At 37.3% G+C, this 12963-nt stretch overlaps 1 protein-coding gene across 1 annotated transcript; it reads right to left on the reverse strand.

Annotated features, from left to right (window-relative positions):
* Positions 1–888: 888 nt before the first annotated feature.
* Positions 889–11136, reverse strand: LOC143877305 (O-fucosyltransferase family protein). The gene is made up of 9 exons (XM_077379298.1): positions 10419–11136; positions 10083–10173; positions 8049–8125; positions 6868–6956; positions 6594–6783; positions 5136–5317; positions 3103–3205; positions 2419–2747; positions 889–1760 (listed from the first exon to the last, which is right to left on the reverse strand). The coding sequence occupies exons 1-9, from the start codon at positions 10668–10670 to the stop codon at positions 1448–1450; spliced, it is 1626 nt and encodes a 541-aa protein (XP_077235413.1). The 5' UTR covers positions 10671–11136; the 3' UTR covers positions 889–1447.
* Positions 11137–12963: the final 1827 nt, after the last annotated feature.

The following is a 12963-nucleotide window of genomic DNA, read 5'->3' on the forward strand; positions in this document are numbered from 1 at the left end:
AAAGCCCTAGAAAAATATGGTAAAAACCCCAATTTGAAGGTATTTTTTCATTATTTTTAATGATTTTCCATGACCTTTTCAGTTATGTCAAGTCCCCCTCACCTCATTCTCAACTCATCTTTCACAAATAGGTCCACCAATATTCCATGGAATAATTTTTCATTGTTGAGAAACAGGTTGATCATCTGCGCTGTCACTCAACAAAGAGAGAAAACAATCATTTGTATCCTTTGTGTTGGGCCGTGGGCCTGCACTTGCAATTTGTCAATTAACCCCCTGTTTTATTTTGGATTTTGAGTCCAAAACTGATTATTTGACGCAGAATTAAACCCGATTTTGTGTCCAATAATCAACTTCCCAAAATTAATTCTAAAAGTCTGAAACCAACAGGGCCTAAGTAGGTTTCAACCAAGGAAACAGAGGGCATTCAAATATTGGTTTCCAAGGAAAAAAATATGAGGGGGCAAAAGTATGAGGGCCCCCCCTATTGTAGGGCCTAACAGATGAATGGCCTAGGTCACCACACTACTGGATCCCATACCTCAGAAATAATGGTTTAGCTTTTCTTCACAGAATCGTAAACAAAGCTTGATGGATTAACGTGCTAGGACTATCCAATCAAGATAGGGTTAACAGAATGACATGCATCGCCTGTTGGATCAATGGACCTGGTCACTTCCATGTAGCAAACACGGGGCCCAAAAAAGTAGCTGTTATGAAAGAGAGCCTAAAAGCCAAGGTCTTTTCATCATTTTTCATAAAACAAGGAAAATGATAATTTCCACCCCCGAGGCTCTTTAAATTGTGATGCTTGAACCTACTGAATTTCAATACATGAAGGTGGATTGACAATGAAAAGGGAAATGATATGAAGGGACAAGTGAGATAGGGGAGGAAGGTTCAGAGACCTACAACTTTGCCATAAATAAACAGTTTCCAAACCTCTTTGTACAACAGAATCAGCTACACCCTCCTTTGAGGCTGTGCTCCCTGAAGTCTCACAACAATAGGCAAACAGAAGGAAAAAAAACCATGTACTGAGAAACCAAAACTCCTATCTTACAAAAGTGCAGAGAGGGAATTGCTTCTCCTCAGCCATCTCTTCTACGCACGAATCCCGAACGAGAGTCCTTTGGTGGCCAGCCAAAGGTATCAATCAAAAAAAGAATGTACATTTAGGAGCTGTACTTTGTCTGCATAATAATATAACAATTTTACATGGTTCACCCTGCGTCGACTTGGCTGTAAAAATCACCAACTGTTAATTAGCCTAAGTCCCACCTAGGCTTGGATTTGGAGAGAACTGAGCTGGGTGATCTTTGTTTTTTTCTTAACCTGTCTCTTTTAATCTGGCAATAACTCATCGTCCCATGTATCTCTTTCCAAAGATAGTCCTTTTTCATCCATACTCTCCTTATTCAATCTCTGCAAACTTCTATCTCCGTCTTCATCTCGCCCATTTGTTTTCCAATTTGACTTCCCCTTTTGGTCTTAAGTCTTTCTGTCTCACATACTGGTCCGTATTATTCGCAATCTCATTGCTGTCATCTTTGTATGGTTTTCTGCAGACACAAGAGTGTGGAAATTCATGGAATTCACCACGTCCCGGTCTCATCTCTTCGGGTTCACCCATGAAACCTTTCTGGCACGATTTCACCTTCCTGGCGAATGTCTCCCAACCCATCTGATGCCGTGCTCTGAACAAGGAGCTCAGCTTCTTTGCATTTGGCCTGATGGTTCTCTTGTGCCCCATGTATCTCCTGCATTTCAAAGTATCAAAGCATCAAATAAAATGAAAGAGATATACTGTCTGAGGACGATAAAAGGAAGGGTTAAAAAGTTTAAATATATTTTATATCTTTGGAAACAGAAGCCTTTCACCATCCACCCTCACGTTTTCTTCTCCTGTTGTCGGCAGAAAACCATATCATAATGGAGCACATGAGTTTTCTGTTGGTTCTCCATAAATTGCTAATGAAGCCAAGTATCCCTTTAGATCAATTAAAAACAGAAAATTTGCTATCATTGGCTTCAAATGTATTTCGTCCATCAGCCTCATAATACTCGGGCAGAAGTCCTTGGTTCACAGAACATGTATACACAAAGTGTATTAACTTCAATAATGCCAGAGCCAATCTACAAGTAACTTTTCTCCAAAGATTAGTGTAGATTAGCCATTTGCATCAGCAACCAGCTAGGCGTAAATTTATGTGCCAAAACGAAGTTGAAGTTCTACGAAGAGATCCAAAATAAAATCTTACATGTAAAAATATATAGAAAGCATTTGAGTTTTCAGGTATTGGATTGAAAAGATAAAGTTAGGTATTACATTATGTGGTTTATAGCTAATCTAGCACAAGATACCCAATGAAGTTTAGTGACAGTTCTGAGAAGTGGGTGGTATGAGGTGGTTTATACCTTCGGCCTGCAAGAATCTTGGCCATGTTGCCATTGTTATTGGTCACAAACACATCACTTTCGTCGCAGACAATGTAGTCAATGGCTGCCAACTGAGAAGAGAAGGGGAGAAAGGGTTTCAACTCTTGGCCAGCAAGCATCTCCTTGGTGTAGTAGTTTGGGAATAGGTCGTGGAGAGGCCGCAGTGTCTCCTCTCCACCGTATATTTCCCCAGAGGCAATGTAAAGGTGAGAATCATTTCCAAAACCAAGAGCCCTCAGCATCAAGCCCACTTCGTGAGGAGTGAGAGGACATTTCCCACGTCTCCGCTCTCCGTCAGGGATCAAATCCTGTAGAAATAAAGGAAAGGTTAACCTTTTTGGTCATCTTTCTAGTTAAGATTTGCCATCTGAGATTATAAACTTCTAGGAATCTGGTTATAACGGCCAATTAGAATTTTAGAAGAGTAGTATATAAAGTCCACAGATTTTTTTTTAAAATGGAATAAAGTTCAAGATCACCAAGCCATTTGATACATGAGTTGCAATCAGATTGTCTATCATCCACCTTGATGGAGAATCTTGATTGTATATCCCATTGAGTTAATTTGAGAACACATTATTTTGAGCTCTATCAAAGCAACTTCTTGTCCTCAAACTGTAAACAAGCATTCAATTAAAGAATGAAAGCATCAATCAATCTTACAGGTAGTGTCGCCCAACGCTTCCGGATTGCACCCAACTCATTTCTCTCCTTGTCACCTCCACCGTAGTAACAACCAGAAAATGCTAACATATCAGGTTCGAACCTGTTATATATGCTAACAGTTAGCTTCACACCAGTAATGAGGAGTTAAAGAAAGACAGGAAAACTGCTGAAACTTCAAAAAAAAAATGCAATGTTTTGCATGGAGGCCTTGATACATTTCTTAAGCCACTGCAGGGAAATATGAATCAATTGCCATATTAAGATCAATCTTTCAACAAAAAAGAATAAGGATTTCATTAAGGAAAAGGAGAAGAGATAAATAAAAAGCCTACACTTGCACATGGTAACAGCCACACACACACATACAGAGAGAGAGAGAGAGAGAGGGGGGGGGGGGGGGGGGGGGGGGGGCAAGCATACTCAGAAGAAATAAGTAAATAACCATAGGTAGCGATAGTAATGGAGTTATTAGAGATAGAGACGAAAATGCATTTGATAAAAGAGAGGATCAAAGGCCTTACTATCTCTGGGCCTTAAACTTAACATTGACAGAAGATTTATCAAACATCCACAGCTGCAGATGTAAGTGGTATGCTTTGGGATCATTTTGGCGTATGGAAGTTTTTTTGCAGCCTGAAGGTTGAGGTTCAAAAAAGCACAAGTGCTAGCTCTTCTGCAATGTCTTAAAATACACTAGTGTACTTTTCTCATACTACTATTGTTATAGACGAATATTCACTTAATGTCATTAGGAGGGTCACTAAATGTGAGGTGCATAAGTGGAGATTTAGGAGGGTCACTAAATGTGAGGTGCATAAGTGAAGATTTAGGAGGGTCACTAAATGTGAGGTGCATAAGTGGAGATTTAGGAGGGTCACTAACTGTTAGGTGTATGTGTAGAGATTACTGAACCAAATAGAAGAAAGTTTGGACGTTTGTTGAGCTCCGGAAGTTTCTTTCTGTCATGTGCATCGAGGCAAACAAAGAGGCCATGCTTGCAAGGGCATATGGCCATCTTTATTGATTAAGTCCTCATTTTTAACTTCTTGCTTCTTTAGTCTTCATTTAATTCTCCCTTTTTAGAATGATCTTGTAATTCTCCTTTTTCTTTCTAACAAACTTTATTTAAGGATGAGAAAAGGGTAGCCGATGGCTACTTAGAATGGGGGAACAAGATTATGAGTGTGAGGGAGGAGATGGTCATTTTTGGAAGAAAAAAAAAAAGGTTCAAAATGGGATACTAGGATTGCCTACCAAAGTAGAACGTGTCTGTCATCTATACAGAATATTATTAACTATTTTATATAAATCGCTGAAGATTTAAATTATGCAAGTATATGTGATAAGAAATTAAAATTAATATGTATATGTGTGATGGGGACCGTCCTTTACAAATCATAAAATGAGATAAATATAGTGATGGCGCCCGTCATTAGTGCTAAAGTGTTGATGGGGACCATCCTAGGGCTCATCTTCTAAGTTTTAAGTGTCTTTTAGGTAATTTTTTTAAGTCCCTTGAGTTATATGAGGGGTACCATGGTCTTTTCCCATCAAAATCACTTAAGTTCATATATATAATATATGTGACAAAATACGCACACTCACATTTATGTGTATATGTATGTATAATCTTTTCAACTAGCTTTTAATGGAAAAGAAAAGAAAAAAAGAAAATTGCTAAAAAAAAGTTTAGGTTCTGCATAGACTATAGGGAAGCCCAAAGGAAAAAAGACGATTCTTGTTCGCATGCAGAACACGAGTAACAAGGACACATTCAGAAAATTATAAAGGTCTTAGCAAGAATGAATTAGAAATGTCATGGCAAGCTAGCTGTTTTTTATGGTAGTAACTTACAAGCCTAAACTAAAAGGGCACAAAAAAAAAGGATGTGACATGATAGCCTCGAGACACCTGAGCAAGGATTTGCATGTACTGCCTCTGGGGAAGAAATGGGCGTTTCTCTTTTTTTGTGGCTCAACTTTTAATCAATTCCATGTAAAACAATTGAACAAGTAACAGACAGAAAATACCTCAAGTGAACTGCAATAAAACGTGAGCTCGTCTTCCGAATTGTCTTCACCAGATTTTGACCAAGTTTTTGTATGGGTTTTGTAAACCTTAATGCATGATAGTTCACTCGGCAGCGCAGCTTTTGCAATTCTTCGTCAAGACTGTTTGTCAGCCTGTAATCAAACTTTGTCAGCTGCACAGCCTGAAAAAACATTCAAAAGTATTAATTTTTTCTTTTTTTTTAAATGAATTCAAAAGCATTAATTTGTGCACTGAACTCACCACAAAGAACATTATCAAAATAAAACAGAACCCAACTGATAATGGCACTTTCAGCCCAGCACAGAAATAAAGCAACAATGGAGATTCCACAACCAGCTTACTGACTTCGGAAGTAAAACATAGAACAATAAAATTTACTTAGAAATTTAGAAAAAAAACTGATTAAAAAAATCACTCCACCCCAATAAAGTGACCTGGTAAGGTGCAGGTGCGAACAATCTCAACATAGACTGATGAGGGTTCTGGTTGCATGCAAGAATCCAGATTGGTGGGTTCATATTGTTTTGTAATACTAATTACAAAAACAACTTGTTGTATATCCACTTCTGCCTATAAAAGAAAATAAATTTTTGGAACCTAATGGTTTAATTTTCTTTTCTTTTCTCATTTTGAATGGCAAACCTAGTATTCTTTCATAAATTTTAATGTGTACTGCCAAATCTCCACAATAAGGAAAGACGAAATAACATGTTCTACTACTAGCCATTCAGAAAATAATTGAGTTCTCCAAACAGTTAAAAGATTCATGCCATCCAAAAAAAAGTTAAAAGATTCACTAATTTCCAGCATGCAACCAAAAGTAACAATAACAGGGTGTTGTTGAAGAGGTGTCATGTGGGTATAAAATTTAGAACTTTTACAGAGACCGTAGAGATTTATTCCGGAAACAATGATAAGCAAATGAGAATTATTACTTCTGTTATAAATCAGAATCAAAAGATGATCCATTACATGGAAAAGGCCTCCCAAAAAAGTGCTATAAAGAGTTTTTAGTAAAGACCCAGTTCTATAAGGGTATATTACCAAATCCATTTAAATTACGATTATAACAAAAACTAATACTATTCATGCAAGTATGCAACATTTCAAATCTACCCATGGCATGCCAGGATTTCTCACATACACTGAATTAGAAAATGTTAAAAAAAAAGGAGGATTTTTTCCCAAATCAAAACATAACTGATGTGACTACAGATGCACACAACAGAAGTATCTTGATTTCATAAAAGGGACATTTTTTACTTCCATATAAATGTGAAGTTCGTGCAAGTTCTCAAAAGAGAATGACATATAGTCATATACAGGAAGTTCCAACCAAACAATACAGCAACGAATATAAAATTAAGCAAACTAGATTATGAGTAGAATAGAATAAAAAAGAATAATTCCAAGAGCAAGTTACAATGCCCCCTTACACGCCTCCTCAAGAGTATCGGCAGCACTTGATCCAAATAGAACTCAGGAGTTGATTTCCTAGGTACACGCATGGTGTATGGAGGTTTTTCCATTGATCTCATTACTTTATCTGGGATTCTTTTGACAACAGGAATATCCTTTTTAAGGAAGGAAATGAACCAGTCAACGTCAAAAATATTGAGAAAGTCACTGCATGTCGAAGGGAGATATCTGTCATAAAATAGCAGAAGTACACAAGTGCTACAACTAATAACCCAGACAAGTCCAACTCACCTATCGTCTTTCCAAAAGGAATGATGATCCAGCTCAGGTATCACAAGTGTGGCATTCAAAATACGTGCAACAACAACTGCATCAGTTATCTGTGAGAAGAAAGTTACATAAGTTCCATTGAAAAAAGAATAAATAAACATGTGCAAATTTGTACTGTCAGGTTCTTTTGAAGGTACAATAATTATATAATGCATGAGGTTAAACATGATCCATACAATTGTATACGCTTTCCATGCTCACAGCCAATGGTACAAAAAAAAGGTTGGGATTGAACCCGTGGCTTCAGGGTTGGGATTGGTTCCTATTTGTTGTATACAGCCACTTTCTTTCAAATAATAGGTATTACATATTCTACCAATTTTATATTCTACCAATTCCTAACCCAAAAGTGATTTCCTTAGTAAACAAGTAACAGTAGCATTGTGATGCTAAAAATTGACTGAGGTTGAAAGAATGGATATGCTAGCATCTGCAGGAAGAATACTTAAGAACATTAACAAGGGAAATGATATATTCGCCATTTTTTCTTCCCTTGCCCGCCCACTTGCAGTGCAAAAGAGTAATCATAAAAGCACTTGAGGGGGCTGTCCTGAGGAAGAAAAGGGGGCGAATATATCACTTCCCCATAAACAATCGATTCTACCAATTGCAAAGAATGTAAGGCCTCATCCTAATATAATAGTGAAATATGAAAACCGAACATACGTGCATATGCAAATAATGAAGACAAAGGGTTATATTAAGAATGCTTGAAGAAGGAATGTTCACTAAGCATTTGAAGCATCACCATATAGGAAAATAGTCTACTTGATCTCTGATCCAAAGTAAATCCCTATAGTATTCTGCCACCCCATTAGTTTCACAATGGATACAAAGTTTCCACATTTTATGCACCTGAAATATTAGTACTCAGCTGTGGAATGTTAGGCATTTGGTAACATCACATTGCTCCGGACAGAATATAGAACTCATTTTATTACAAATGGGATCAAAGAACTAAAGAAGACTTATAATAAAGTATAGAAAAAGTTTTTCTTTTAGAAAAAAGTATTCACTCAGCCAGCTCAAACTGCAGTGTTTCAGAGCATGAAATCCATTTGTTCTTTTCTTTCCTTTTTTCTTTGGAACACATAGTATACTAGAAATTTCAAAAGCACAGTAAGAAAGATGTTTTCACTTACCCCTGTTCTTTGTTGGTTAAGTCCTCCACTTGTTGCGATAAGCAAGTAGCCATTAGACATGTTCTGACGTATAGCAGCTACAGTTAAGAAGTAAAGCAAATGCAAACACATTAGTATGCATGAGAGAACTTGGTAGATATCTGTTATTCAGTTGTTGACTTGCTGGAAATAAAAGCCCACCAATCATCAAGAGTTTCACTTTCTTTAGTGGTAAATAACATCACCAAAATAAAGAACTTTCTGGTTAAACCAATAGATCCTTATGATGAAATAAACAATAAGCAGGCTTCCAAACAATACACAAGATGGTTATTCAGTGTGAGATAATTTATGCATACTCAAAACTGTGCCTGGAGAAAAAAACTTGCTAGCTAATCAACGGAAAAGTAAGTTTTAACCCGTTTATAGAGAATAATCAGTGTAATGAGCATCAGTTGCTCAACCTTTCAAAAAAATGAATATAAGTTGTTCATGATTACTTAGGGGAGTTTCCAGTAAGATCTTTCTGATGGTCGATATGGGAAACTAAAGCCCAGCAAGTTCCTAACGAAAGATAAAGAAGGCCGATTGCAAATGCATTGACAGATGGTTCATTGAAAGTGGTCGAAGTTAACTCTACAAGAGCATCCGCGCAGATTGCATTGAGTAAAGAGTAGGCAAAAAAAATGAACAGTCTAATTTCAGAAACCTTGAGGTCAAATTCCCTATTAAACAAAAAAGAAAGAAATAAAGGACAGGATAATTTGTTTAATTGCATTTGCCCCCAATTTTTAGCGATATGTACATGTTGGAGACACATCCAACACTCTAGCACACATTTTTCTCCTACTACCCCACTAGAAGCATACTGTTTTTCCTAGCATCTAACATGATGCAAGATAAAAACATGTCTCAATTGAAACGGAAACAAACAAATAACAAAACACATGGATCAGTTTCTCTGATAAAATGGAAAAAGTCTGCTATAGGAGATATTTAACCTCAACTGATGTGTGATTGATTAATAAGTATATTTATAAAATTATTACAGCATATAGATAAGTCCTGGAAGATATATGCATTTCAACTCTTGGAATACGTAGCTAAATTCCTAGTGGTTAATTTTTATCCTTGTTTGCTTCATAGGCGGTTGGAGGATGAATCTAGGAAAAGGTGAGCAAGACTTCATGTTGGCTCCGGCCTACGTATGAAGTTCTCACTTCTCAAGATCTACACAGCGTGTCACACAATGATTTTCAATGACCCATTCTATTGTACAAAAGAACAAATATAGTTTTACAAACCAAAAAGAAGCAAATTATCCCACATATTTAATACAGAAACAAACACCGAATCAAGTTCCAGGGAGGGAACATTATATAACAGCAACAATATAGCCGAAGAGAATTATTTGAATTTCTCCCAAAATTCTATGAGAATTACACATCACTTTTTTTTACTTTTTTTAACAAAGGCACCCATGCAACCCACATATTTTCAATCCTACCCCCTCCTTTATGCTTTTTAACAATGGCACCCATTAAAGCCACATAATTTCAATCCTACCCCCTCCTTTATGCTTTTTTAATATTGGAAACCTCTATAGATTGGAGGGCTAGGATCAGCCTATGGAAATGATTTTACGGGCACAACCTATTGATGTTTTGTTCCATCACATAGATGGTTTGGATCAACCTATGATGTGGTCCGTACAGTTCTTTGTCTGCCCGTGTATCGCACTGGGTTTTTTACTACTGTGTGTGTGTGTGTGTGTGTATTGTAAAAATAACAGAAAAGATATTTAAGCATGGTAGTATAAAATGTTAGAATTAAAACAACTCTGTAGAAGCCTATATTAGGAGAGAGATAAATGCACAAATCACTTCAAATTGACTAAACCCAACAGAACCCTTAATTTCTCATCTTTTCTGTTAAGGAAACCAATACCACAAGTAAAATTCAAGGTAATAGAAGATACTCTAATAACTTCAGAAGTCCAAACAAATTTTTATTTATTCAAGAGATTCTAAAACATAGAAGAAGAAAAAAACTTACGCGTGAAATGACGGCCTCTTTCACTGCAACCATCGTAGAACATCGAAGATCTTGATTTCCATATATCAATTGGCACATGATAACTACCACTCTGCAAAACTCTCAAATTGGTAAGATTTTAGCCTTTTAGGCATGAATTGGTTTGAACAAGTAAAGCATATTGCGTTAAAAGGCAAAATAAAAGGGGAAAACAAAACGACAATATGGAGGAAACAAAATCAAAAGTTTGCAATCTTTTCACTCATACCATTCCCACATTGGGAAATCAGTTTTGTCAAACAGGATAGATTATTTCAAATACAGTATTGAGTGTTCAAAAAATAAATTGAATTTTACCAGCTTAGCATACAGAGGTCGCTTTGATAGACGTTGCGAATACCATTCGAGGTCTGAAGCGACATGGCCTGTGAAAATTGAAATGAGACCTAGGGCAAAAAGCATCAAACCACATAGAAATGATCGAGAGATCGCTTTTTTCTGCAATCTCCAGCTCTGTTGGAAATGACTCTGTGAGGCTAGAAAAGAAAGGCTCAATTGAGAAAACCCTAGACTCTCTATATCATATTTCCGCGCCTTTGCCGCATCCATAGAGTCCGAATCGAGCCAAAATCTCCCACAAAAGAAGGATCTGGAATCGAATTCTCATGGATCATTATCCATTTTAGGGTTGCTAAAGCTCTGAAAGATCACAGAAAAGAGACGATCCACCATCTGGTTTACAAGGCATTAAAGATCTCAGTCTAAATTCTTTGATTAGATGACGTATTTAAGAGTAGGAGGGCCGAGGGCCGAGGGCCGAGGGCCGTAGAATGGAAGATTGAGATTTTCGTATTCTAGCCCTAATTCTGCAATGTCGGTAGTTAGGGTTTTTCTAGGGTTTGTTGTGAGAATTTGAAATAGAAAAGGGGGAGATGGTTTTAGAAAAGAGGAAGAGAGATTGGTGTGAAGATTAATTAAATCAGAGAAGATTCCATGCATGTATGTATACGTATATGTTTTGTTGCAGAGAGAGAGAGAGAGAGAGATATTTAGTTCCCGTAACAGCCGGAGTAACGAACGCAACGGAACGGACAAAAAGGTTTTTTAAAAAAAGGGAAGGGAAATGTTAGGGAGATGATTTTTTCACCCCACTGTAGGATTATGCGCTCCACTGTTCACTCTAATTGTTGCAGACTTTAACGCTTTTTGACGTCAAAACATCTGACAAGTGAGGCGCATAATCCTATAGTGGCGTGAAAAAATCATCGTCCAAATGTTACCAGCACAACAATGTTTTTATAATCACACTAATGCAGCATGTCTTTTCGTTTTTTAATTGGCTTGTCAGAGCTGGGAACGGTAATGACCTTTGACAGCTCTTTAAATAATAGAAGATTAAGATGTGTTGGTGCAAATATCAAAACATGGTTTTGCCCATAACATTTCCCAAAAAAGGAAGTCTTTAGCTCTGATTAGGACGGTTGGATTAAGTATTAATCCGCAAGAGTTAAGAGAAATACTTGAGGTTGGGCCTTTAGCTTAACTGGTTAAGGTGTAACCTCACTGTAACACCTTGTTTGATTCTTGGACAATTTAGGGTGCCAATACTAGTCAATCCACATTGTAGCCAACCCCATTCCCTAGTCCCATCCTAATTGGATGACCTCAACCCTTTGATTAAAGGCTATGAAAAATGGGATTTTCTAGGGACAATCACAGAAGGCATTTCACAGACCGGCTGCTGCATGAGAGAGCAGCCACATAGGCTTAGATTTTTTGTCTTATTCACTTAATTCATCATATGTGGCTGCTCTCGATGTCATGGAACAGCCTGATATATCCTTTCGATGTCTCTGAGTCACTGATGTGTTGCCATGCCTCAATCATGCAAATGCGAACTCCGTTTGACATTGGAGTTGGACCCACTAGGTTTGGGTTGCTAGGATCCTTCCTAAAGGCATTGGGCTCCACTTTTGTCTTATGTATGGATCAAGTCTGGCGATCAAGCTTCATCAGATCTGGATGATCATAGGCCCTTGATCCATCAATCCTCATTTAGGATTCTACCAAGAAAAAGCTAAATCTTGATCTTTGTAGTCTTTTTATCTTACACATGGGATGTCTACCATGTAGATCATCTCATGATGTTCTACAAAATCAACTGTCTTGATTTCACATAGAGGCTCCCCTATAGGACTGAAAAAATTTCAAAATTGATATACGTGAAAGTGACTTTCCGTGTAACCGATCTCTCTATTTCAGCACCATAATAGTAGTCATACAATATGCCATATTTTTTATATGTATCTATCGTTATTCTGATAGATAAAAGGGCTTATGGATAAGATAAAGGACTACGGAAATCAACAATTTAGCTTTTCCTGACCGAATCTTAAACGAGGCTTGATGGATGCTGGCCTGATGAGTTCGTATGAATAAGATAGAGGACCCCAAAGATCAACTTCTAGTACACTCATTGTGAATATTTGTGGTGCCAAATGTGAGAGAGGGTGAGGAGAGGAAGAGATTATAGAGAGAGAGAGAGAGAGGAGAGAGACCTAAACATTACTTCTCATAAATGACTGTTTGCAGGAGAATTTATATGATGGGTGGCCGTGAAAACACTTGAAGTCTGAAAAAAGTAGGTACGGCCCACTTTTTCGATGATCCAAACCGTTCATCTGTTTGGGCACAACGTAAATAGGTTGTGCCCCAAAAATCATTTCCATAAGATGAACCTAACCCTCCGATCTATAGAAGATTCCATAAATGATTTTTGGAAATCTGAATTTTCAGATCAGTTCAGATTGGAGGGTTAGGATCATCCTATGGAAATGATTTTTCGGACACACCTTATTTACGTTGTGCCCCAACAGATGAACGGTTTGGATCGTAAAAAAAA

This window comes from Tasmannia lanceolata, unplaced genomic scaffold, assembly GCF_043159265.1.
Source record: "Tasmannia lanceolata isolate RefF3 unplaced genomic scaffold, GAP_Taslan_0.1 ptg000005l, whole genome shotgun sequence".
In the NCBI taxonomy this organism is placed as follows: Eukaryota; Viridiplantae; Streptophyta; class Magnoliopsida; order Canellales; family Winteraceae; genus Tasmannia; species Tasmannia lanceolata.

Excerpts from the sequence above, each read along its gene's own strand:
- LOC143877305 (XM_077379298.1), bottom strand. The coding sequence starts at position 10,670 with ATGGATGCGGCAAAGGCGCGGAAATATGATATAGAGAGTCTAGGGTTT. Across the intron at positions 10,174-10,418 it reads GACCTCTGTATGCTAAGCTG|AGTGGTAGTTATCATGTGCC; the intron begins GTAAAATTCAAT and ends AGAGTTTTGCAG. Across the intron at positions 6,957-8,048 it reads TTAACCAACAAAGAACAGGG|ATAACTGATGCAGTTGTTGT; the intron begins GTAAGTGAAAAC and ends TTCTTCTCACAG.